At 42.1% G+C, this 27,290-nt stretch overlaps 2 protein-coding genes across 2 annotated transcripts in view; one reads left to right on the top strand and one right to left on the bottom strand.

Moving 5' to 3' along the window:
- The window catches only part of RHBDD1 (rhomboid domain containing 1), a 31,850-nt gene extending 24,762 nt beyond the window's left edge, over window positions 1–7,088 (top strand). The window contains exon 6 of the mRNA XM_069864690.1: window positions 4,946–7,088. Within this exon, the coding sequence (XP_069720791.1) occupies window positions 4,946–5,064 (119 nt within the window). The 3' untranslated portion in view covers window positions 5,065–7,088. The remainder of the gene's footprint in view (window positions 1–4,945) is intronic.
- An 11,905-nt stretch (window positions 7,089–18,993) lies between these two features.
- The window catches only part of COL4A4 (collagen type IV alpha 4 chain), a 63,659-nt gene continuing 55,362 nt past the window's right edge, over window positions 18,994–27,290 (bottom strand). The window contains exons 39-46 of the mRNA XM_069864643.1: window positions 26,922–27,029; window positions 25,885–26,040; window positions 25,234–25,332; window positions 23,977–24,108; window positions 23,243–23,359; window positions 22,317–22,505; window positions 19,927–20,213; window positions 18,994–19,312 (exon numbers count right to left, since the gene is read on the bottom strand). Coding sequence (XP_069720744.1) covers window positions 19,049–19,312; window positions 19,927–20,213; window positions 22,317–22,505; window positions 23,243–23,359; window positions 23,977–24,108; window positions 25,234–25,332; window positions 25,885–26,040; window positions 26,922–27,029 — 1,352 coding nt within the window. The 3' untranslated portion in view covers window positions 18,994–19,048. The remainder of the gene's footprint in view (window positions 19,313–19,926; window positions 20,214–22,316; window positions 22,506–23,242; window positions 23,360–23,976; window positions 24,109–25,233; window positions 25,333–25,884; window positions 26,041–26,921; window positions 27,030–27,290) is intronic.

Here is a 27,290-nt window from a genome sequence, read left to right as displayed (position 1 = left end):
TCCCATACATTTTTTCATATTTCTCCATTGCAGGAGGAGAAAATTAACTTTCTTTCTGAGAGGCACGAGTGGGTTCTGAGAGCAGAGAGACAGATGCTTTGTACTGTCTGTTTTCCCTAGAAGAAGGGTTTGGAGGGGCTGAATGAACATCTTAGTTTTGGTGACTATGTAAGCTATCTTTAGACTCAAAACAGTGCCTACAAAAAGGACTGGAAGATCTTGCCAGATCTTTGAGCTTTAGGCCAAATCAAGACAGCATTTCCCATATTCCTTTGAATAAGAGGAGGTGTGTGTTCATTTTATAGGTATGTATTTGTTTATTTGTTGGATGGGTAGGACATTCCCTAGCTCCAGGGCAGACACTGGCACTGAAAATTGTAAGCTATTCAACTGAAATATTCTAGATTCTTCTTTAATGCAATGAAAGCTGAAAGAACTATGGACATGCTGCTTTGTGTTATCATCACTGTTTATTAGTTATGCTTGCTGTTTATCCGGCAGCATCAGTTTTTATCAAGGACCTAATTGAATATTTCTGCCCATCAGACTATCAGTTTGGTGGCTTAATAAATTCTTCCCGAAGCCTACAGGAACTCTCATGTATTTCCTCTTATCTAACCTAAAACTAAGGCTATGACTTCAGAGAGGGGGAGAAAATCAAGTGGGTTTGATGTAACACATCTGTGGCTTGTACTACAAGCAGAACTAAAACCCCATGTGGAGGTGTTGTCTGCCTGGCTCGCCCTGCAAGATGACCGGTTGATCTTTTCTTTCTTATACTGAATTTCATGCAGGGCAGCAAAAAATACACCTCTCAGCCACATTCTACAGGAATCACTGTTCCCTGGCAGGATGGCATGTTTCAAATGATCTTTATGGCCTGACCTTGATGATGAGAGGGCAATGTGTAGATGAAGACTGAAAGGATGGCTCGTTTGCCCTTACAGCTGCATAAGTTGTGCTTTGCTGTGGAACAAGACCTGCAATCCGTGTGCAACTTTGAGGAGGGGTCTACTTGTGCGTGCAGCGAGTTTGGCTGAAGATTTACATTTAGTGTTCTGAATTATCTGTTAGATTGATTGTCACAGTTTAGCCCTGGCCTGGCCAATTTCGGCTGTTAAAAGTGAGCAGCTGGACTCCCAAATCCCTCCCTCCAACCCCCAGGGAAGGAGGAAAGGACAATGAGAGGACAAGACTTGCCAGATAGAAACTAAAACTACAGTTTTAATGAAAGAGTAGTAATAATAATGAAAATAATTATAAGTTAATAGAATATATACAAATGAGACCCCTCCCACTTGATGACCATATGTCACCACAAATACTGTAGAACAGACACGAAGGAATGGGTCATTGGCCAGGAGAGTGCTGAGCTCAGGAACTGGATTCAGGAATGCAGGGATCCAGGATGAGGAGCAAACAGACAGACAAGGTCCTCAGTGGACATCGACCATCACAGAAGAGACACAGACAGTCATGGTCTCTCAGTTTTATCCCAGGTATGGCGTATATGGGATGGAATCCTCTGTTGGTCACCTGTCCTGTCCACCCTGCAGGTGGGGTCTTTTTTTGCTAGCTCGAAGGTGGCCTTATTTTCTATAGAAATAAGCATAAAAATGGCCTTTCTGCTTAGCAGAGCCCTGTGTTATCGCTTCTAGAGAGAACACTGTCTAAAAAACATGGAGTCAGCTACCACAAAATGAAATTACTTAAACAAGACTGAACTGAAGCTAGAAACTGACTCTAATTTAGCTCAAACCACAACACTAATGTAGGTAGAACTTCTAATTCCACTGATGTTGAGTATGTCTTTCTTCTGCCTGGTTTCTTTGGCAACCAGGAGTTGTCTGGATATTTGTTCTGTATTTTTCTAGCATCGACTAGTGCTTTCCTCCACATGTGGAGGCTTGCTATTCCCACCAAAATATTCTGAGTGATGAATTGTGTCACTACTAGGAGTTTTCTCACTTCTTAGTATGTCTAGATCATGCATCTAGTAAATGTATTTTAGTATTTGAAGTGCTGAGAATGTGTGAAAAAGACCTGGGGAAGGTTGCTTTGAGGCGATCACTGTTACAGGGAGAAGCCTTGGAGCATGTTAAGCATGTCCAAGAGTGACAGCATTGTATTGCAGACACGTAAAATGAGGAAAGCACTGGAAAAATTTTACTTGATAGCAAGATAAGCAGAATTTACAGGATTCTTGTGGAGAAGATAGCTGTTACCTGTTTACCTCTAGGGTTAAGAAGTTGGTTATGCAGTTGGTCTTGCCAGGACAGACATTCTGCTGCAAAACACTGTACATTATAGCAAGCTAAGTTCTGAATTTAGGACTAGTTTAGTAAAGAAAAAAGTTTGTATGTATTCCACTGGCTTTTGTTTTGCTTTCCTTTTGGTATAACCTGATGTGACAAAGAAGTTGCTAGATGCTGGCAAATAATCACTGGGTTTAAAACAGCCAGACAATAAACAACTCTACAATATTCAGCGCAGCAGCTTCTCTAGAGCCCATCTGTTTCAAAATAACTCTTAATTCCACTTACAAGGCAGAATGCTTTGTTGGTGGGAGTTTGTTCTGTTTTCTGTGGTGACCTGTGTGGCTTCGGTGCCATCTGCAGGGTGAGCGAGTCGTGTCCCAGGGCCATGGGGGCACCAACCCAGCACCGCTGGGATGCACTGCCAGGATCCAAGATCACGTTAACTTCATCACAATCTTGCTTGGTAATTGAGTCTTAAGTGCACAATTAAAAGTGTGAATGTAATATTACAAGCTCAATGTGAGCTCATTTGTTTCTTGAGGAAACGGTGAACCAGTTACAGCTGTCATCTTGGCCGTCCTTTACTAAAACCTATGGATCTGCATGGATTGTAAGCTTTATTATTTGACTATTAAATTGCTCCTCAAGGACCTCTCTGAATTGCTTAAAGCAATTTGGCACATAATTCTCTGTAGCTTCTTTGCTTTTTCAGTACGAGATGATTGGATCTTTCAAAATGATGCTTCAAGTATGAAACTCTTTGGAAAAGATAATGCTTAAGCCTAGATGGGATCAACTTGTGCCTGTTTACTGGCATCTCTTCTCTTTCTGATATTAGGTTTTGTGCCTCTCTAATTTCTTGAGGGATTCCCCTGGTTAATTACATCTTTTGACTTGAAAGGGCTCCTGCTCAATAGTTTTTCTTTTTCTTTTTTGTTTAAATACAAGATAAAGGGCACAAATTTGACTAACAATCTGTAAAACTATGTTAGGTTTTTGTAATTAGTAAAAACTGTCTCACGGGTGAGCTGAAACAGTTTATCATTTTCTTTCCCAAACTGTTGTCATGGTTACTATACAAGCAGCTCATCATGTAAATCTCTATGTAGGGGAGGCATCGGAGCAGAGCAGGGTGCCAGGATGGGCCAGTGTGCTCTGTGTCAGCACTGGTGACCTAAGCAGACGACCTCGGTGCGATGCCGTTCTTCTGAGCACAAAGCATTCTCCATCTTCTCAACTGTAAGATGCTTGATCTTTTGTAGCAGGGTAAAATATGTTTAAAAGGCACAACTGTCGGTGTTGTCACCTTAATTTCAGCCTGTGTCTGTGATTAATCACGTTTCTAATGTTGACGTGCTGCTTCACTGTGTCAGAGGCAGAGGAATGGCTTAAATACATTTCAGATTGGTGTCTAGCAAGTTGAGACACAGACAAGCTGAGGATAAAATACTGGAGTATACATTTAACTGCTTTCCTGTGTGTCTATATGAATTTGAAAAATCATTTTGAACAGTACGTCTAATTTCATAAGGATTTACATTGTTATTGCTGAACAATACAGAGATTGAGCAGGTGTAGTTACCTTGGGAAGCCTTTTCCAAGAGTTTGACTTCTTGGCTAACAAAAAAGGGAAATGAACATATTTTACTGTTCTCAAAAAACCCATACATTTATTGGCGAGTACTGTACAAATGAAAACACTTCTGTAACTGGATCAGAAATGAACAGAGCCTCTTGGTGAGACAGGCTCCCTGACTTCGTGTCATCTAAATGGGTCTTTTCTGTTTGCCACAAACACTCCCTGGTATGGGCTGTAGCTGTATTTGAAATTCAGCCCGAAAATGAACATAATAGTGCAGTACTGACTTTTGGGTTTCAATATTCGATTTGCTAATTTAAATGAGACTCTGAGGTGGAAGTTTTGAGAATCCTCAGTCTTACAGGGGCTGTTGTGTTCTTTTTAAAGCCAGTTTGCTTGACTTAACCTTGTACTGATGCTCAGAGGCAGCGTCTCGTTTCTGTTTCCCAAAACCCTCACTTGAGGTGATGTGGAACCACAGCTTCTCATCATCTCTTTGCTTGATGACTTCGTGTGAACTCTGAAGAGCTGCTGAAATAGCCTGTTCTTGTCTACCCTTGGGGTGCCAGGGCAGAGAACCTCCTGCCTTTGTGGGCTGTTTCTGCTCATATTCATTTGCTTTACAGTTCTTTGGAGCAGAACTGCCGTGTGTAGATGATTTCTGAAGTTGCTTGCTGCCAGCTGAGGGTAGGAGTTGTGTCTGCATCTGGTGTGGGTCAGCACATGTTGGACTGCAGTACTAAAAGCAAAAACAAGAGCTTGTTCTGCTAGAAGTAACTGCTGAGGATGTTTAAATAGTTCAAAAGTCTGGAGTTTACTGTATAAAGTAAGGATTGTGAAAAAATGTGATCTTATGGGTTAATGCTTGTTACTTGTTTGGGGGTTCTTTTGGTTGCAGTTTGGAGGGGTTTTGTGGGTTGGTTTGTGGATTTTTTTTTTTTTTTTAGTGTCCTTGAGAGCTGGAAGCTGTGATTGCCCTGAAACCATTGGAATTGGGAACATTCAACTGCCGGTTTCCTTTGTGTTGTGATACTTTGGTGTACAGGATAAATGTGCACTTTTCTCACATTACAGAACAAAATAACAGTTGTTTTTCATTGTCTTGTAGATTTTGGTGGAGCAACATATAATAATGAGCGACGACCCTATGGGTTTTGGTTTCCACCGGAGCAGCATTCAGAAGAGGAAATGAGAAGGCAAAGGCTTCGTAGGTTTGAGAGGCGATGAGGCTAGCAGGTGTTGATGTACATTGTAAAGTGCTATTCAGTTACTGAAAGATTTGTAGGTTTATTTGTAATACGCAGATTTGTTTGTAATATTTTCCCAGTTTTTTTACTTTGGAGGATTTTGTGAGTTCAGGTTCAAAATTGCATAAATTGTGTGAGATAGGAATGAAAATGTGGTCTTTGGCAGCCTCTGTCATAATGCACGTTAAATATGGAAGAAGGCTGATGGTTTTACCAAGCTGCCTTTTTTCTTAAATTCTTTCATGTATCTTCAAGAATTCCTTGGCTTTCTGACTGCTCAGGCAACAATTTCTTCATCCATCACAGATGAAAAAAAACATTTATTTTTTTTTAATAGAAGTGTAAAACTATGCAATTTTTACTTGCAACTGCTCTCTGTTTACCCACAATGACCAACTGGTTTTGGGATTGACACGTGAAATGTGACTTGGAAAGATTGCTTCGATGACAATGTGAGATTACGCGAGGTGAGGCTTCTCCTTTGCAGCAGTCTGGCAAGCTGTGTGAAAACAGTTTTGGCTCTCCTTACCCTAAGGAACAACTTAATACAACTTTTAGTGTTGAAGTATTTCTTAAAACGTGCCATGTTATCTAAAGCTTGTATGTGATAAAAATTAGTTGTAACTGATTATTATTTCCTAAACCTTTCTTGAATATTTATATTTTAAACTAAGTACTTCCCTTTAGACTTGAAATAATTTGTTAGAGATTTATAGAAAGGGAGGTGGCTATGCCATACAAACAATGTATTTGTTTAGTGACTTATACATTTTCAAAACATCCCTTTCCCTTTTTAAGTGGGTTTGGAAATTGTACCCTGTTCGTCCTGTTCATGCAGCTGAAGAAATTCTATCATGTCTGTGTCATATTTGACACCCAGCAGCAGCAGTAAGAGTTTGCAGGCTTGTTGACATCTTGCCTAAGTACCAGCTACCTTGAATTCTTCATTTCCCTACCTGACTTCAGAGGAGTTGATAGGACACCAGAACGTTCAGCTGTCAGTGTGGGCAGACCCTCTGCTCGCTGCCTGTCCCACAGTGCCTGTCCTGCTCGAGCCCTCTGCCCGTTGAGTAACGTCAACTCCTGACCCTGATGGATTTTTGTTCTGGTGTCACACAAAAATTACTCATGGCCCAGGGTTTTTCCTCATAATAGTAAGAATTCTTCTGAAACAAGGGATGATCCTCTGTAACTATTTTCTGTCCTGAAGAGGTGTGATTGCGCAGGAAGAATTTGATTATTGGCCTTTGGCATAGAACTGCTGGAATCTCCAGCACTAAATTAGAGCACTAGGATGAACAACTTAATGCTTTCTTTTCAGGTAACTGTGATCACCAATCTGTGCTTTATGAACTCTACTTTTCTATGCAATTGTAGTTTGAATGTAATAACTTAATGTTCTATTTTTCATATAGAAAAATTTTGAAACTAATTTTTTTACACTGTGTTCCTCAAATAAATCGTGCACCTTCTGGTTGTAACTAAGTTTTTATTTGCTGGAAAATGCACAAGCTGTTTTTTCTCTCTGGTGCAAATGTCGCTTTCACTTGCTTAGCTCTACCTGTTGGTGATTTTTGTGCAGCACTGTACTGTCCTGCTCTGAGAGCCAAAAGACACGACTGCAGTGTGACTTGGGACACACTTGTTCAGGTAGGGTACAAACACTGTTAATGTTATGCAAAGTGTTTGCTGGTAGATGTGCTGTACATGAGGAACGCTAATTGTTGTGGTCTCAGTCTGGGTGGTTTTTCTGTGTATGCAGGAGTCATTGAATAGACCAGCAGATACTTTTATAGTAGGGGAACTTTTCTATGCTCGCAAAACATCAATATGAAAAAGCTGCATACAGTTTGCATATTTTTCTCAGAGGGTAATGACCAGCTGTAAAGGAGGGGAGGCAGTGCTGATTCCTCAGACTGATCTCTTACTGCTCTGGTCAAAAGTTCCAGTGTGACTTACTGTGTCTGCTAAGCTCAGTTATTTTAATTATTTAAAACTACTGGATTAGCCACTAGTCAGATGGGGAAAAAAAACCAAACAAACCCCAAACCCTTAAGCAAAATCAAAAACATGATTGCAGTTTTAAAAGGGCTTGTTTTCTTAAAGTGAGGTTAGAAATATGTGCCACTAAATATTCACGCAGTACTAATAATTGTTGGGCTGTTTCGACTTTTTATATACAAAATGGAAATAAGTATTTTTTTACATGTGAAACAGTCTTTTCTCATTATAGTAATTAATAAACTGTATATTTTAAATTATAGCACTGCCACTGTCATTAGATATGAAGACTTGTGATACTGAGAGGGCAGAATGATTGATTAAATTCGGTCTAATTTTTTTTCTTGTGAATTTAATGCAAGTTTGGAGATTGGATTATTGGGAAGTTATGGTACTTCAAAGTATTTTGAAAATTTATTAACGGGGTTATTGCTTAGCAGGATGTCTTATCATGAAAAACTACCTCAGTTTTATGTTTCAGAGCGCTGATGATGATGATAGCTGTTAAGTTACAGATGAATTCCTGATCTTTGCTCTGTCACACTTTATCTCTTCAATGACAAAAATTAAGGGCTGTCTCCATTGATGAGTATCCCATGTTATGTATCTCCTGTCGTTGTGTAGTGCCTGACTAATGCTACATAAATGTAAGGGTTCTGTAGGACAAAGTAGGTGCGTATGCAATATTTCAGCATCTGCTGTTGGATTCCTTTGTTGCAGGAGCTGTAATTCCTTGTGAATTTTTCTCACTTCCTCTGTGCTGTGATCAGGGACTGTGCAAAGAATTCCACCCCCTTAATTAATCCTAAGCAGCAGACTTGTTAATGGGCACATTCTTGAAATGTGATGGTTGAATGACCGAATGCATTACTGCTAATAAAGAGGTGTTTCTCACAGTCCAAAACTAAGGTGTGGTGAAAGAACAGTGGGTTTAACTTGTAGCGTTCTTTTCCCTCTTTGGTCTTGTTATGAACAGGCACATTATTTATTCTTGTGTACAAATGCTTTTTTTTCCTGAAGTTCTGCCCCTCCTGTGGGAGGAAAATTGCCCTTTAGAATACTGAGATGCCAGCGTTCCCACGTGTTCCACATCCCAGCAAGACGGATTGCGCTGGGTGGGTGCAGGTGGAAGCAGTGTTCCAGACTGGAACCGAGCTGAGAATCTGTCCTGCCCCCCTCGCACTGACACCTCGGTGCCTGAGGAAGCATCCAAGGCAGAGCACGCTGGGCTGGTTCTGCTGCACCAGACTCCTTGTGCAGAGGTTGTTCTGCCTGAAGCCATGTTTGCCACGGCTGCCTGTCAAACAGGGTTTGCTCATTTGTTTGGTGAAAATCTGCCGGGAATTGCCATGGCCAATTTTTTTGAAAGTTTGGCTAATGCCACCTTGTTTATTTTCACATTTCTTTTGAGGATCTCTCAGAGACCTCCACTGGTAAGAGGGTGCAATAGGAGACAGTGAAGGGACCAGCCACTTCAGAAAAGTTTTGCCTTTGGAGTTTTGGTTTGGCTTTATTTGAAAGTGAAAGGGAGAATTTAACTGTTACCATCAAAGAGAATTTGCTCCTATCACATGTATGCAGATAAGAGGAAAATGAGGCTCAATATTGGTTCATTAAATTACTGAAATACATAAAAGTCTGTGGAACAAGGATGTGTCTGGGAAAGAGAAGGAAATACCTTACTAGGAGACTGTTCTGATTGAGCTGAAGCAAGTCCCACTTTTGGTAGCTTTTATGCTAACAAAGAAGAGAGGTGAGACTGCAGAGGTGAAGTCTTTGTATCAACAGTCTTTATGGCAGAAGACTTAGTTTTTATTTTTACTTATATATGTATTAAGGAGCTTAAATTGCAGATGACGGAGCAAAGCAGCTGTGAGCACTGTTAGCCCGAGACACTTATTCTGGCCAGATGAAGACAAAAGGCTCACATTTTCTTCTATGTAATAATTACATCATTGGAAATGTCTGCAGAATAAAAGTTATCCCCTGCTCTCTCAATTTTGATACCCATATATGCTAACTCTATTAAAGATAAGAATACAGGACTGTTGGACCTTTTAAACCTCACGCTTATATCCAGCCCATGGAACTCCACAGATGTGCAGTTTGATGGTGGCACAGCAAATCTGAGTGAGAACTGAATGGACAGCTTGAAAAACAGTTCAGGTACAGCTGCCTGGTGCTGTGATGCGATGGGAGTGGGTGTCACAGTTTGTTTTCACTCTGGATTCCGTGGGGGGCCAGAACTGTAACAATTTTTCTTTAGCACTGAATAATGAGGAAGTGTAAATCACTTCAGCAGAACAGCTGGTTGACAGGTACTCATGTTTGTGTGCTGTGGCTTCCTGGAGGAGTGTGTAGACATGAAGAACAGAATCACTTCATGGTGTTATTACAAGGTACTAATTGTTAGTGGCAACTAAAAAAACAATTGGTAATTTTTTATTTGTTACCAGATTTCACAGCACAAGAAAATAGTAACAGCGTTCAGCTTTCAGTTGTAGAATTGCTTCTAAAGGCATTTTGTGCTTTCTAAAGGGTCTGAATCTTTTAATAAATACTGGTAGCTGTTTACTCTTTCAGGAGCAGTGAACATTGGAGAACAGTTTGCTGTCTAAGTTTAGAATGGTTCGTTGTTCCTGTTTGTGCCATGTACAGGATGGTAAAGCCATGGGGTCAGCAGAGGAGAGGATCGAGAACACATGTGGAAGCAGTCTGCTGCTCCATGAGAACAGTGATCAGCTTATCTCCTTCGTCTACTGGCAAGAAAGAAAGGCCTTATTTGTGGCAAAATGAATGTAAGCAAGGATTTCTAAACGTGCAGACGGTGACATTTTTATTAATCTGCTAAGGATATTCCAGACTTCCCTTCCTTAGTCTTTTTGTCGCAGGTTTAAAGATCTCTGAAGCACTGCTGATCAGGTGAACAGCACATGTTCTTTCCTTCACGGTGCACGCTGGGTTAGGTTAGTTCCTTCACCAAATTTTTCCTTGCAGGGATGACTTAAGAGCTGCTGGGGTGAGGCCGCTTCTGAGCATCCACGTTTGCTGCACCTGTGGAACAAGTTAAGGAACAGCTCCTAAATCTGTGCAATGTTAATGAGTATGGGATGACCTCTGTGCTGATTTTTTACAGTTCTATTTTAAAGTAAGTATTTATGTACACAGCTCTGCATCCAAGCAGGCGGCTGTGTGTCCTTGTGTCCAGTTAATGGGTGGATCATGTCCTGGGAGACCTAAAGTCAGCCATAGCATTGATAATGTAACTCAGCTGGGTTGGGTGAGGTTTTTCATTTGTATTACTACAAAATGTAAATTAAAAACTTCTGATAAAAGCTTTTAAATATTTGGTGTGCAAGGGCCAACGCCCTCCCCCATTTCTTTTGTCCAGCATTTCGGAAAACATAAATCTCCGGTCAGAGCAGCCTTGAGTGTGGAAAGCTGTGCTGTTCAGAACAGGATTCAGTCTGTGCTGATGAAACACACATGGACCAGGGGAGCTACAGGTCTCTGCACACTGCAGTCTGTCTGTCAGAGGAACCCAGAGAATAGCTTTGCTGCTGTTCAGAGCTGAGGCTTTGGATTGTACTAAACAATCTTTGTTCATACCTTTTTCACTGTTCTGTGTATCTGCAGACCGGGAATCCAGAACAAGCAGTTAGCTTATAAAAATGTATTTTTTGAATTGGAGTTTGTAAGCAAAATGAGTAGGACAGAGGGGAGATGATCAGGGATGCGTTTAATTGGGAAGGCACTGTAGTGATGAAACATTTCTTTAGGCAAGATGCTTAAATTCCTAGTTTCTGCACATCATTATCAGGAAGACCACATTGTGTGTGCAGAGATACAGCCAGTCTGTGTCTGACCCAAAGTTCTGTAACACTGGTACCATTTACTGCATGTACTTCACTCCTTACATGCATTTTACACGTTTAAGCACAACAAAATCAAAACATTTGGAAATACTAATTTGCTTTTGTGTTTCTAGAATACAGTATGCAAAATCTAACACCCTGCAGTTGCAGCTGCCTCTGAGCAGGTATCTCTAATACAGATTTCTTTAGTTCCCATCAGAATTAATGGTTCTTTGCCTCTGGGACAGTTTAATTTCTAATGAGAATGCCTCTGTCTCCATCATGCTGAACTGTCCACAACAGGAGTGGAACAGGTGATCAGTGCGTGGAAGGCTATAAATTCTGAGAAAGACCTTGCTTTTCTGTTTTCTGAAGCTTTGTTTTACCAAGCTGAACATGTTGTTGATTGGGGCCCAAGTGCTTCTTCCCAAATCTTTCCATGTCCGCCCAGGGGTGAGTACACCGTGGCTGTTAGTTAGTGCGGGGCCTCACTACTTGTGTTTGTTTACAAATTGGTTAGAATTTTGTCTGTGTTTTGCATTTCTGCTTCACTGAATCTGTGGGAAACATGAAAATACATGGAGTTTCAAATGCCCTGAGCAACAGTGAGCACGGTGTCAGGCACAAGGTGAGATTTGCTGTGAGTGGTGGTGGGTGCTGGAGACCATCTACATTCTTTTGAGGAACCATAGTTGTTTCCTACGTTCATTCTTCAATGACAAATCTAGAATTGTTTTCCCCTTTACACTTCTGAAGTATCACCTCTAACTGAACTGGAATCTCTTTGAACACCTGGATGAAGTGAGTAGAAATGGGAAAGCTGTTAGGTCATGCTCCATATTCATACTTATTTGGAGGCTGATGATGGTTTTCCCTCTGCCTTGGCCAGTTTTCCAGCTGGTTAAAGGGAGCAGAATCCAGCAGCTGGTTTTGTTGTTTGCTTGGTTTAAAATGCCGGTTTCTGAAATGGGATAAAATAAATTCCTGATTACTTCACCTGCTGGGAAGTTTTTACTGGAGTTATTGTCAAAATTTCTTTATGGTTTTGGAGTGAGGGCGGATCAGCTCTGTCCCTGCCCAACTGCTCCTCTTCAAAGCTGGCTTCAGAGTGGTCCTTTTTCTTGCTGACAACTGTTCCCCATTATGAATCTTTCCCCATGATCTTGATTTTTTTTTTTCTTACCCAGTCAGTTCCAATACCTGGAATGTGTTAGAACTGGAGTCCTCATCCTTGCAGCCCTTTTCTCTGTCTGGCACCAATGAATTAAATTCAGTTATTTAAGGATTGCTTGTAAGAGCTGAAAAGACCCAGCTGCAGTCTGGGAGGTCAGTGTAAAGTGATGTTATTTACCGTGGTCTGTGTGGAACAACAGAAAGTTTGTCTCCCATGATTCTGTGTGGGAGGTGTCCCTGTCCATGACAGGGGGGGATGGAACTGGATGATCTTTAAGGTTCATTCCAACTCAAACCATTCTGTGATTTTATGATTTCTTGAGTCTGAATAATGGTGATACTTGGAGAACTAGTGAGGGCTGACGTGGCCTTGTGTGCTGTGCTAGAGAGCCTGTGCAGTCATTGTAGACTGGCAATCTCTACCCATGTTCGGGAGGATGAGGCATTGATGCACGTCATGTATAGTTTTACCTCAATGCTGTATTTTAAAACTTTAGTGGGGAATCCTTTTCCAAACAAGTAAACAACAGCTTGAGTTGATGGATAAAAGGTTTGTTCAATTTGCCTTAAATACAGGCAAAAAAACTTAGGGACTATAGGAATCCTATGGGTTTCAACTGGTTTGATAATTGCTTTGTTTCTCTGGTGCTTATGAATCAGCCGAAATTGGTAAGAGATGTTTGGTTAAGAGTTTACCCTGGAGGAATTCCTGGAACAATTTTGCTTAAACTTGCTGCACACAACAATACTATTCTGGGAATGAGTCTTAAAAGCGGTTTTCCGATCTGAGCAATCCGAGGTCAGGAGGCGGCGGCAGAGCTCCACAGCACAACAGGCACAGCCCTGAAGGGACTGGAGCCCTTTGTAGGACCCAGGCCACAGCAGATGCTCCCTCAGAAGGACTGCAGCCCATGGAGGGACCAGTGTTGGGGCACAGGAAAAGTGTGAGAAGGAAGGCACAGCACAGAGAAAACATTTGGTGCTTGGAACCCAAACTAATCCCACGAAGGCTTTGAACCACCTTTTGCCACGGTGAAGGGGCCGAGTGGGACCTGCAGTGATAGCGAGGAGGCCAGGAGGAGTCTGGAGGGAAGCTGAGGCTGGAGAAGTGGGAGGAAAGGTGTTTTAGGTTTGCCAGTTTGTTTCCCAAAACCTGAATCAGTAATTGAATATTTATGCTAATTGGTAATAAATTAAGTTGAATTCCCTGAGCTCAGTCTGTTCAGCCCACGGCAGCACTTGGCAGTGATTCCCCTGTTCTTAGTTTGACCCACGAGTTTCCTGGCTCTTTTCCTCCCATTTCTCTCCTGCCCTGCCTTAAGTGGGGGAAGCAGCAGGGAAGTTGCTGGGCTGCCTGCCAGGACCACAGAGGTTGAGCAGCTTCCAGGCATGGATGGAGCCGGCACAGGGGCACGTGGTGAGCAGGGGGATGGGAGCGGTGGGAATGCCCCATGGAAAGGCTTTTGTAGGATGGGGTGCTCGCAGCTCTCAGCTTAAAACCTTCTGCCTGCAGTCCTAGCCTCTTTTCTGTTATCTCATCCCAGTAGCTGTGTTTGGAATGGGAATTGTGGGCTTCAAATCTGGAAAATCTACTGCATACAAGTGCATTTAAAGTACGCTTTTTTAAAATACCAATTTTGCAATGATATCCACGTTCAGTTTTGCTTTAGTCTCTCTCTTCTGCCATCCTCTGTACACACCAAAAGATGGAATTCTGTTCAGAAGGCATTTTCAGTGTTAGGCCTGTGCATCGCCTGTTGTTTAATGAAGATCAGCAGATGAAGCAAAAAGAGGCCCCTTTCTTCACAGAAGATCAGGGCTCAGGCTATGTGGACTACAGGGAGGAAGTAAGATGGTGCAGAAAAAAATCAGGAGGGCTAAGGCTCAACTAGAAATCAGATTGGCAGTCTGTGAGAGATAACAAAAAATCTTTCTATAAATGTATTAACAATAAAAGGAGGACTAGGGAGACCATACAGTCCCTATTGGACACAGAAGGAACAACAGTGACAGGGGATGAGGAAAAGGCTGAGGTACTTAATGCCTTCTTTGCCTCAGTCTTTAATTGTAACGAAAGTCGTTCCCTCAGTGTACAAACCCAGGAGCTAGAGGAGCAAAATGAGGCTCCCATGATCCCAGAGGAAGGTGGTCAGAGCCTTGCTAGCCCGACTAGACACTCACAAGTCTATGGGGCCAGATGGGATTCACCCAAGGGTATTGAAGGAGCTGGTGGATGTGCTGGCCAAACCCCTTTCCATCATCTTCCAACAGTCCTGGAAGGCTGGAGAAGTTCCACTGGACTGGAGGCTGGCTGATGTTGTGCCCATCTACAAGAAGGGTTGCAGGGAGGACCCAGGGAACTCCAGGCCTGTCAGTCTGACCTCAGTGCCAGGGAAAGTCATGGAGCAGGTGATCTTGAGTGCTATCATGAAGCACATGCAAGAGAACTGGGTGATCAGGCCCAGTCAACATGGGTTCACAAAGGGCAGGTCTTGCCAAACTAACTTGGTCGCCTCTATGACAAAGTGACTCGGCTGCTGGATGAGGGAAAGGCTGTGGATGTGTCTTCCTGGACTTCAGTAAAGCCTTTGACACAGTTTCTCACAGCATTCTGCTTCGGAAACTGTCAGCCTCTGGCCTGGACAGGCGCACACTCTCCTGGGTGGAAAAGTGGTTGGATGGCCGGGCCCAGAGAGTGGTGGGAAATGGTGTGAAATCCAGCTGGAGGCCAGTGACAAGTGGGGTTCCCCAGGGCTCAGTGCTGGGTCCAGCCCTGTTCAATGTCTTTATCAATGACCTGGATGAAGGCATCGAGTGCACCCTTAGCAAGTTTGCAGACAACACTAAGCTGAGTGGAAGTGTTGATCTGCTGGAGGGTAGGGAGGCTCTGCAAAGGGATCTGGACAGGCTGGATCCCTGGGCTGAGTCCAATGGCATGAGGTTTAACAAGGCCTAATGCCGGGTCCTGCACTTGGGGCACAACAACCCTATGCAGTGCTACAGACTAGGAGAAGTCTGTCTAGAAAGCTGCCTGGAGGAGAGGGACCCAGGGGTGTTGGTTGACAGCGGCTGAACATGAGCCAGCAGTGGCCCAGGTGGCCAAGAAGGCCAATGGCATCTTGGCTTGTATCAGACACAGCAGGTCCAGGGAGGTTATTCTCCCTCTGTACTCGGCACTGGTGAGACCGCTCCTCGAATCCTGTGTTCAGTTCTGGGCCCCTCACCACAAGAAGGATGTTGAGGCTCTGGAGCGAGTCCAGAGAAGAGCAACAAAGCTGGTGAGGGGGCTGGAGAACAGGCCTTATGAGGAACCGCTGAGAGAGCTGGGGTCATTTAGCCTTGAAAAGAGGAGGCTGAGGGGTGACCTCATTGCTCTCTACGACTACCTGAAAGGAGGTTGTAGAGAGGAGAGTGTTGGCCTCTTCTCCCAAGTGACAGGGGACAGGACAAGAGGAAATGGCCTCAAGCTCCGCCAGGGGAGGTTTAGGCTGAACATTAGGAAAAAATTCTTTACAGAAAGGGTCATTGGGCACTGGCAGAGGCTGCCCAGGGAGGTGGTTGAGTCACCTTCCCTGGAGGTGTTTAAGGCACTGGTGGACAAGGTGCTGAGGAGCGTGGTTTAGTGTTTGATAGGAATGGTTGGACTCAATGATCCAGTGGGTGTCTTCCAACCTGGTGATTCTATGATTCAGTGATTTATTTTCCACTGGATACCTTCCAGAAGTCCTTATCCAGAGGGGTGTGAAGGAGAGAGGAGAGCCTGTGACAGCTGCCCTGAGGATTTGCCATGAGTTGGAGGCAGGCATTGCCCGTGCTGCCTAGACACAGAGATGCCACACGCTTTGCTAGGGTGGTGGGCAAGGGAATCTCCTCGCTGTAAAACACCAATTTGGAATTGAGTTTCAGGGCAGCTCACCCCATAGGGCTCCAAATCCCATGACCCCAAGTGCAGCCAGCATAATTGTCTGTGTTGCTAGTAAATATCCTGCCTGTTATCCAGGACAAAATTCATTTCTTTACTGGGCCTTTGCAAGATCCAAAGCTCTTGAATGCAGTAGGAAGGGTGATTTGGACTATAAGGACCAGCATGAGGCTGTGGCCTTTAGGAGTGTTTTTACTCATGAACAGTTCCAGCTATTCCTTTTCACACATTATTTATAATTAGGACCCCTATGAATAATTTACCAATTATTTTTCTGCTTGCAGTCACTAGACAAATGCTGGCAGAATTGAAGCATGTGCTGCTTCTCCTTTGGTTGGGCTTATTTGCTTTGTGATATTAAGCCATTTATTTGCAATTTAATTTTGAATTATTAGTGTGTTTCTGACAAATGCCTTGGAGTCAGCTGAGCATGAAAAGGGAATTTGCACACCTATTAAATATTTAACCTATCTGGGGTAGCTTAAAAACACATCTCCTGTATAATATTTTCTTATAGAATATGGTAAAATGTCACTGGCACAGGTGCAGAAACTCTGCATCAAAATAACAGACAAGCATAGTTGGGTTACACAATGTTTGCAAATCAAGCAGAAGAGGAAGGTGGTAAAACACCAGGAAATGGCTGAGTTAAATTATCAGGTCTTAGTTTTTTTTTTGATTCTCTCTGATGTTTTTAAGATGTTTCTGTGTACTTGTTCAAGTTGGATGAACACAGATCCTATTCCAAAATCACATTTTATTCCTCCTTACTTCAACTTGTCTTATTATGACAAAATTTGCACTAACAGAGTGTTTGAGGTTCTGTTTATTTTTCAACAAAGTGCGGTCAGTCCTGCTGTGTAAATGCTTCCAGCAAAGCAACCACCTTTCTCCAGAGAGTTCCGACCCTGAAGAGAGGCTGCAAATAAGCAATGGAGCAGCTATTGAGTCCTGTCAGGAAAAGCTCATAAATGAGACCTCCATGTGGCACTACCGAAATCCACTGAGGAAATGAGGACATCACCTGAGGAAGCAGGGCAGTTGTCTACTGCTGTGAACATAAGCTGAATTCACTAGCTCCTTGTGGTTTTAGCTGTGGCCTTTTTGGAAACAGAATCTGCACACCTTAAACAAGAGGGGACTACAGCACAGCACTCTCCTCCACAGGAGGTAGCTCTGAAGCTACTCGGCACCTTGCAGAGCAGAGACAACAGGACAATGGTTTATGCTTCAAACCAGAAAGCCAGTCTTACTCGCGTGTGGGACGCTGTCTGAGGCAGGAGGGGATTAAATTATGGGATCGAGTTTAACAGCAGTGATTTGTCCCTCCTCTACAGGCAGTGAGGCGTGCCAGGTATGAAGCACGCAGGTGGGATGGCTGAAGTGTGAACCAAGAGGTGTGCCCCGTCCCAGTGGGCCACTAGGACTTAAGAGGGAAATGTCCCTGAGACAGGCGGGGACTGGGATGTACTCTAGGGAGGCTCCTGAGCCTTTCCTAGGTGGAAAAGCAGGAGAGTTCATTGCTGTCTGTAGGCACAGCTGATCAGAGGGGTTTGGCTGCTTTTCTCAGAAGGAAGTTGCACAGCCTGATGTATCCACGCTTGAATGGACTTACCCTCCAACTGTTTTATTTTCCTCTGACTGAGACTGGGACGTCTGTCCTTCCTGCTCTTTGAGTTTGTGTATCCAACTTCTAAACTGTCTGATCAGCCTGTTGTACTCGTGATGGCTTCAGAGGGAGTTTTCTCTGCGTTAGGACTCCTGGATGTGGATCTCTGTTTCCTTGAAAATCCCTTTGCTGGGGGCACCTCTCAGTGAACATAAATGGAAATGAAAAGTGCTGGAAAAAACATTTTATTCCATTCTGGTAAAACAGCTTATTTAAGTGGTTAAAGGAGCATTTGTGACCCTTCTGCACATGATGAATTCTCCATTTGCAGTCTCTGTTTTCAGTCTTTACCATGATTCAAATGTACATTTAATAGTTCTGGGTTTATAGCTGAATCAAGGACGCATAGATGGGTTTTAACTTTTGCAAATGGTGATTTAAGCTTTAGCTTATAAACATTTTAACAATTAATGTTTTAAAAAATTAAAAGCATCTCTAGAGCTATGATACCATAAGTAATGGTTCTTTTTTTGTGTTTTATATTTACAAAAGAGAAGGGAAAAAATAAACAAAAGTTATTAGTTTCAAGTTTAGACAACTGTCCTAATGCTGCTTCTAATGATCACTTAGATAAGTTCACGCATTTCATCACCATGCTACTATTTCTTTTCACTTAATATTAGAAACTACTTACTTTCTTCGGGTACCTGAGCTGGAGCTTAATAATTTAATTTAACTCCTCTTATAAATTAATTGTGAATATAAATATAGGTTTTAAGGATTTATCTCAGCTAATTTTACTTTCTTACATAATCTGCTGTTAAATGGATTTGCAGCTTTATCTTTTATGAAAGCCCAGTTACCAGTTATTTCTCAGTTTGGTTCAGCACTGCAATGGTAAAAGACTTTCACCTTCATTGTTTTTATTATGGGCTTTTTTTTACAATTACATTTTCGTCTTCCCTCAGAAACAGCATGTGTGAGTTTCTTTAGCTTGGGAAATTCAGCTGCAGGGCTTTATGACATCTCTGTTTGCACATCTGTATAAGGCTAAATGTTTATAACATGCCATATAAATGCATATGCCCTTCCTGTCGCAACTGCCATTTCTAACAGTGAATCCATTTTCTTGCACAACAGGTATGGTTTCTGGGCTTCAATGTGACAGTTTCATTTCTTTAAATTCAAGTGATTTACACTAGATTTCACTCCCTGTAGGTGCGTGTAGGTGGGTGGATGAGGCTGAACAGATCTTTCATCTCTCACTTTTATCTATCCATTCAAACAAAAAGAGCAGTGCTGCACACTTTCAAATACATTTGAATATTAAGTACCGTTTAAACCCTTAGCATGTTGTTCGTCCTTATTCAGGTCTTTCTCTAGCTGTTCATTTTTGTTTCACACATTAGCTGTGCTTCAGGCATACCTGGCACCTACTGATTTTTTTCCTCTGCTCTTGTCCTTCTTTAAGAGTTCCTGACAGGGGGGCTGATGCAAACTGCAATTCAGGCATCACAGTCGTTAGCCAGAAACTGTATTCGTTGGCAAAAAATTGACATGTTCCCCGCTGACCCTGACATTCAATGAATGGTGCTGATCTGAAGTCTTCTAGGCAACTTCCAGGTGACATAAGGGACTGTCCACCACCCTGATCACCAGATCCAGTGTGCTGCCAAGAACAATGAAAGACCATGAGAACTGTGCATGAAAAATAGGTAAATTGTGTTAATCTGTCTATTCCTAACTTTATTCCCTTTTAACTGTACTATTTTTTGTGATCTTAAGTTGGCGGTGGCTTCCTCTGCTGGACAAAACCACTTGCTTTGCAGTGAGTTAATTTCAAAAGTTCAGAGCCAGTCACTTATTTTTTCTGGTGTTTATCAAACTGGAGAAAAGAGTAATCCAGGTCAATTCTAAATTATGCTGTTACTTAAACTGATGCAAATGTTACCTAGAGGATGGGATTAAAAAGAATCAACTCCTGAATTCTGAGAAGTGTGTCTTTCTACATGATAATCCCATTGTTTGTTAAAGACAAGCAAGCAAAATCTTCGTAATTGTAAGAAAGATATAGCTTAAGCCTATGACTTCAGTATCTGTAGCTACAGCCAAGTTCTGCAGTTTGGAAGTAACGCTTCCCCTGTTTCTTTGTGTGAATTCTCCTTTTTTAATGTTTGCTAGACATTGGATAAGTTACTTTTTGGGCCTAAAAATCTTTATCTTTAGGATGCACAAGCTGTATGAAAAAAACTGATACATAGGAGCATGTGCCCAGGCTCTTACCATCAAGAAAGAATATCCGATCCAGAGACTCCTCCAGTTCACTGGGCAGGGAGGAATTGACTGATCCTGGCTGTGAACTGCAACCACTTGGGCTGGGGCCTCGCACACAGCACATCTGCTGATATATGGTTGGATTTCCTCTTCAGAGAGCGGCGCCATCGGTAAAGGAGCAGCACTTGACAACCAGTAGGACTTGTCATTTCGACTGGCATAATAACAAACTTGGTTGATGTTACAGTAGGCAAAAGGCATGGTATTAAACACAGGAAGGCAAGATCCTGCCAGACCTGAAAATAATAACAAATGATGAAAATCTGGAGTAATTTCTTTTTTCTAGGCAAGTTGAAAACAGAATTCTGTCCAATGTTGCTGCAAAACTGTGTTTATCAACAGGAGTTACATAACTCATAGATCTGAAATCTCCCAGGCCCTTTACCAAAAGGGATGGTTATATTGAAAACAAACTTTTGATACCAATATAAAATACCAAGTTGCCCACAAGAATGCTGGGGAGGGATTTTTAGAGGGGCATGGAGCAATAGGATGAGGGAAATGGTTTTAAATTGGAAGATTTAGATTAGAAATTAGGAAGAAATTCTTCACAATGAGTGTGGTGAGGCACTGGCACAGTTTTCCCAGGGAAGCTGTGGCTGCCCCATCCCTGGAGGTGTTCAAGGCCAGGTTGGATGGGGCCTTGGGCAGCCTGATCTGGTGGGATGTCCCTGCCCATGGCAGGGGGGTTGGAACTGGATAGGCTTTAAGGTCCTTTCCACCTCAAGCCATTCTATGATTCTGTAAGTATCTTCATTTGGCCAATAATATTTAATTGTGTCACAATCCGGTATTTAAACATGTAGTTCATCACCATGGGAAACAGTTATAACAACAAATTTCTTAGCTGTGCCAACACTGAAAAATAAATTAGGCAAGAGGTGGTGGCTGGTTTAAAAGGAGATGAGCTATTTACAAACTCATTCAGAGCAGTGAGAAACCAAATGCCACTGCTGATAAACAGGAAATGTTTGTGAAATTTGACGAGCCCTTGGTACCAGTGCAGTAAGCTGAAATCTTAGCAGCTGTTCTGCTGCCTTCCAGAAAGGTTTCACAGACTCTCAAAGTGAAATAAAAGGACTGAGTGATTTTGCAGAGCTAATGCTGCAAAAGTCTCATGAGGCAGACACCAGTGGGGATTTAGAAGTGACCAGCGCACACTTCAGCATACAGCAAAGGCGAAGTTGTTCTTCCAGACTGACTGAACAGTTTCATAATGACCTATTTAGTTAACAATAATAATCGCTATATCTGTGTTCTGCCCTGAACTTGTGTGTGATGCATTCTTTTTGTAACGCCCCAAACACTAATGCCTTCTTGTAAGACACATGATTTTTCTATACAGAAGCTAGTTTTATTTATTGCAGATAATATTCCATTCCAGTACCAAGAAAGGATCTGGAGTAGCCTGAGTAAGGAAAACGCCTGTGAAAAGAACTGGTCACAGGAAACAAGAACTTAATTTTCTTTGACTCTTATAGTCACTGCTGCTGTCAGGCACTGTTTCCAGCTGGCTCTCCAGGGAAATGCCAAACGCTCAGGAGTGAAAACATTTCAAAACAACACCACCATACTAAAAATATCTCTCTTTATTGCTCTTTAAAACACTTTTGTTTTTTTGATCCAGCTTATTAGGTTCTTGATCTTTCCTGCGAGGAGACTTCTCTACCTCTTGTAAAGTCAATGAGAATTTAGAAAATTTCTTCTGTCAAATCACCACCCATCAGTTTTTCATCAGGCTCTGAATCAGGAGGAGGATTTAGCCACCTGATTGTAGTCAGAATTGCAGTGCACATAGAAGAAATGAACCAAGATACCAAAAGGAGCTGTCATGGGGAGAAAATCAGCTGGGTTTTTTTTTATGCACATGACGTATAATTTTACTTGTAAAGCTTACAACTGTCCAACTGTAACCACTTGACTTACTCAGCTCTTTTTCCCAAGCTGTCTCTACAGCACAAAGGAGAGATCCTCCAGGGAGTTATTTCAGAGTGGCCAAATAAAATTCCTGATACAGGAAAATCCCTCTGGCGAGTTCAAAGCCAGGTCAGAATGACTTGCCAGGACGACAGAAGTGAACCACTTGTCTCTCCAAATTCTATTCACAATTACTTAAAAGCAGAAATACTTTTTTTCATTCAACTGCATAGCAGCAGAAAGCTGTGTTAAACATGTCACATCATAGAACAGCACAACCAAGGTCATTATAATCAGTGAAAATTGGGTTTGAGTCATTAGACAGTAAGTGATGATTCTATAAGTGAGCTCCATTTGAGTTTTTCATTCTACAGATCACACCATACCATAGCTGGAGGGGGATTACATCTCACAGTGCATACCGAGATCTTGATTATGTGCTTTCTCTTGTCCTTCCAGATACAGAAGACTGTAGCCAGTCCATAATTTTGGCATTCCCTGTGGACAGAGTGGTTCTCTGTCTGACTGACTGTGAAGGACGAGCAAGAATCCACTTGCAGATCTAATATGGGGGCCTGGTGGTCCCGGGATACCAGTCTGGCCAGGTGGACCTTGTACACAAGAGAAAAGGTAAAAGACATTTACTTGTATGAACATACACATAGTGTGAACTTCTATCTTTTACAGTGGTTAAATGTTCAGCAAGGAGTTCCTCACTGAACATAATACAACTTTATAGGCTGCCATAATAAGGATGCCAGTAGACTCATGCTATCCTTCTTAGAGGAAAGAAATGAACTAGATTGCCTCTGAATGCTTGATAATTGACTTTCTATTGTGCCTCTGTCCTGTACAGTATGGATTAAGAAATGAACTGAGGTGGGCAATGATTTCTCAGGCTTAGTCACTAGGATGACTTATCTGGACTGAATCTGAATCCCTGCAGTAACAGTTGATGCCTTTTCCTCACATATGTATTAAGCCGTTTATTTATTAAACAGCAATCATGGTTAAAATACAATTTTAATTACTCACAGACTGTTGCACTATTAGCCCTGTCTCAGAGATGTGTATGTGTTGATGTATGGTGTTTGAGCATATGTGGTTAATTGCCTTTCTGGTTAATAATGGATGCTGAGATAAATTTTCTTCCAACAGGTCTTTTTATGTGTTATGAAATCGTTCACAACTGTTACTGTCAGTGTTTGAACTGAGAAGGGGAAGAAACGTCATGGTATCTCGGGCTAGAGGTGAATGTGTCCATGTGTGAATTGGGGGAGAAGAGGTTAAACTCAGTCTGTACATCACTTCACACATCTCTACCCACAAAGCCATATCCCATTCTTACCTTGTGGCCCAGCGAATCCTTGTTCCCCTCTGTTCCCTTGGTCACCTGGTGGTCCAGGTGGCCCAGGTAAGCCATTCTGACCTGGGAGGCCACACGACCCTTCTTCACCTTTTCTTCCTAGATGAACACAAAGCGTGCACTTTCCATCCACGTGGCTGCATTGAAAGGTTCTGCATTGTCCAAAGATACACAAGGGCCAGTCTACAGAACTTGACACCACCAAGAAATGATGCTTCAGGACAGGGAGGTGCAAAACTGCTTTATGCGGGGAATTCTCTTTACAACTCAATTCACCTTGTGACGACAGTAGCAGCTTAGAGGCATGACTTTAGTAACAGCAACTGCTGAGATGAGAAGGTTTTAGGTCCTCCTACAGAACTTGTGTGAGTTACAGTTGTAACCACAAACTAACATTATCATGACAAGCTTCTTGCAGAATTGCCATCAGTATCTGTACTGTATAATGAGTTATAAATAATCCTACTGTGGACCCAATTCAACAGTGTCCTTAAACATGCAGGGGAATTCTTGTGAAGTAACGCCTACACTAGAGTATTTACAGAGCAAGGAGGAACTGCAGAGTAGGACTACATCCAATGGGGAAGAGTAAAGACATTTTTAGGCTCCTGATGGCCTCACCTTTTTAAATTTCTTATGTATGTGCATTTTTATTCATGAGCAGATAACCACAAGTGGCTAAAACAGGCATCTAAGTTTTCAAAACATGAGGTTACCTTGGGGTCCAGGGTGGCCTATAGGCCCTGGTAATCCTACAGAGCCGTCGTCTCCTCTTTGTCCCGCATCCCCAGGAGGTCCTGGGATTGCAGGGCATGAATCATCTGTTTTTCCTGGTTCACCAGGGTCACCTAGAACGTGTAATAGGAAAGTAAATTAGAAAGATGACTGGTTAATAGCTCCCATGTGAAAAATCAACATAACTGTTAGCTGGCTTTGTTATTCAAATGCATACTTTAAGTATTTTAAAATCTTGAATTATGGAGTCTCACTGCTTTTAATTTTACTCTTTGTCTTTTAGTGCAGCATTTAACAGCACGGGAAGCATATGTTAGCAAGTGTGTGCTAGCTGATATGTTTCAAATATTTGGTGTACAGTTTCTGTCTTAATCAGCCCCAAACTTAATTTAAGTTAAGGCCTAAAGTCTACCCAACCAGCCCATTCTGTGGCTGCAAACCCATCAATAAACTGGCCAAAGAAGCTCACTCACAATGTCCATTTAAAATAATTATAACCATAAAAATAAAAGAATGGCCACATTTTATGTGTTGCAAGTTACTGGGACCTATTGGCTATTTACATTTTGGAATAAAATCAGAATTGGATTAACTCAGTCAGAATAAGAGGTCAGTGTTTGTAGTAATTCAGTGTTAGGGTTCAAGCTTTCGCTAAGTTTTTGGTTAGAAAGCATCTTGTGTGACAATCAAACCCCAAAATGATAATTTGAAATTAGTGTGTTTAAGTCTCATTGACATCATAGCATGAGATTTCTCCATGTGGCATTATTGCAATATTGTTCTGCTTGGAAGTGCCAGCTATTTGCGTGGAAAAATCTATTAGAACTATGTTGTTGTAGCAGTATCTGCTGTATCTGGCAACCAAGCCAAGAATACCTTCTTAGTGAATGGTATCTATACAGAAGGAAGCCCATGCAGAAAGAACAATAATCAACAGTCATGAACTTACCTATGAAACCTGAAGGATTTGAAAAATGGAAAGCAGATTGTGGCCGTTGTGGTGCAGGTGGAAACAAATTTCAGGCATGTAAATTAAAGAATGGGATGAGAACTACATAGAGCAACATTAGAAACAAATATATAGTTCAGAAATTTTCAAACAACTCAAATGAGAAATCAATTAGGGTTTTTTTCTGAGCTTGTTTACATTGTATGCAAATAAATGTCAGTAAGATTATATATGAATAGAAAGATCACAGTTACAATTGAGTGACAGTGAACAACAGCTTCATAACTACCTGTGGGGCCTCTGCGACCAGGTTTTCCCTGAAAACCTTGGTCTCCTGGTTGTCCTATAGCACCAGGTGGACCCTGTGGCCCATGGATTCCCATAGGACCTGGAAAGAAAACAGTTGTGCAGTTGCATGTGGTTGCATTCCAAGAAGATGAACACATAGATTAGATTAAAAAAAAAAATGTTTGGGACTCTCAGTGTTTGGGACACTCAACTCTATTGTATCCTAGAAAGAAATGCACGTTTTCCTCTTCTCTCCTTGGTCTTGAACCAAATATTATTTTTCTTTTTGTAGATATTGGAAGGGATTGGTATTGATAGGACTTCTCTACAGTGTGTGGAAGAAGCAAAGTATGTAGATGCCCGTTTTCAAACTAAAGAATCTGTTGAATGCCCAGAGCTATTGATATGGCGCAGATCTGAGACTCTGTGTTACATATCTGTATCTTCCACAGTTTCTTGAGACCCCTGGAGGGAGGTCAAGGTTTGCTTTATCTGGCAGACTGCTCTGTAGGTAACAGGGCAGAGCTATGAAGCACCCAGCCTAAGCCTTTTGTCTGGCTCGGTCTTCAATAGCAATCCCTCTGCATAAAGCACAGCTACACAGGGCAAGGCATAAGTGCACATACTAGTTAAAAACTACATCAGATCATACCCTTTGGGCCTCTTCTTCCTTGGTTTCCTGGAGGACCTCTGGCTCCTTGTTGCCCCCGCAGCCCAGGATTACCTGGTACCCCTCGATTACCGATATCCCCTGGATCTCCACGCACAAAGATAGTTTCTCCAGGAGGACCAGGATTCCCAGGCTGACCTATGGTAAAAAACATTATTCCTAACATATGCATGAAGCATAAACACCTAAAAATAGCCACATTCCACTGGAATTTTTGCTCTTGTTTATTTTTCCCTGGGATGTAGGACAGCCCCTGTGTGGTTTTGGGACTATTAGCATTAGCCTTTGTCCAAAGCATTGTAAGGAAGACAATAACACAAACAGCTCCCAAACCTATGTCAATTCCATCCAAGCAAAAGGCAGCCAGTAAATGTTGCATGCATTGAGACACCACTTCTTTATGAGGTTGTTGCTTGCACTTCGAATCTCCATTCCCTATTTCCCAATACGAAGTAACTCTTCCTACAGGGCAAGGAAGGGTTCAGGTAATAATGTAAGGGGTAGGAATAACTTTAAAGAGCTACATTTGAGCACCAGAATCTATAGGAATTGACTAGATCCCTTGGCAACGCCTGCTTGTAACAAAGTGAGGTCTACACAAATGCTTACAAAAGAGTTTCCAGCTTTAGCTTTCCCAGGGCTAGATTTAGATTGGAAAGCTTTTTGTGGGCTTACTAACCATGGCAGGCTTCTGGACAACATGTTTTATCCTTCTTGCTAGGATGAGAGGCCAGTCATCTTGTTTCTCTTAGCTTCTGTGGAAACTGACATCTGTTGTAGCAGCAGAATGTGTACAGAACTACCATACGTGCCAGAAAACCGAATCTGGAGATCTGCATTTTATCCTTGCTCTGGTCATCACTTTGGTGTTCACTTCCCTGTGTGTTCACTAAGGTATTGCTTGGTTTCTTTATTCCTCGTGCACTTTTATACCTTGCTCTTCAGAGAGCAACCCAGTGACTCCTAGCAGCCTCTGGGGCTTTTTACATTATCAGATTTTATATTTTTAGTTTTAATACCTCTGATGCCATCTAAACCAGGTGGTCCCTGGTCACCTGGAGGACCAGGAGATGCACTATCGGGAGATCTTCCCATAGGTCCAGTAGGTCCAACAGGTCCTCTTCTACCTGAGGGATCAAGTTTCAGAAACAAACAAACAAATGAAACAAGAAACAACTGAGGTTTTGTTAGATTGCAGAAAAAAGTTACTGACAAATAAAATGCAGATGTGTCAAGTCACAGAGAGAACGGAAGTACCAACAATTAGGCTAATGAAGACATCTTGAAGAAGTGAAAATATTTATCATCTTTTAAAAAAATTTTGATTTCAATTAATTTCTTTTTTTTCCTTTCTGTACAATCTGCTTAAACTAAAGAATGCATCTTTC

Source organism: Phaenicophaeus curvirostris, chromosome 10 (genome assembly GCF_032191515.1).
Source record: "Phaenicophaeus curvirostris isolate KB17595 chromosome 10, BPBGC_Pcur_1.0, whole genome shotgun sequence".
NCBI lineage: Eukaryota > Metazoa > Chordata > Aves > Cuculiformes > Cuculidae > Phaenicophaeus > Phaenicophaeus curvirostris.
The sequence above is the reverse complement of the archived record's forward strand: the minus strand, read 5'-3'. Positions and strand labels throughout refer to the sequence as shown.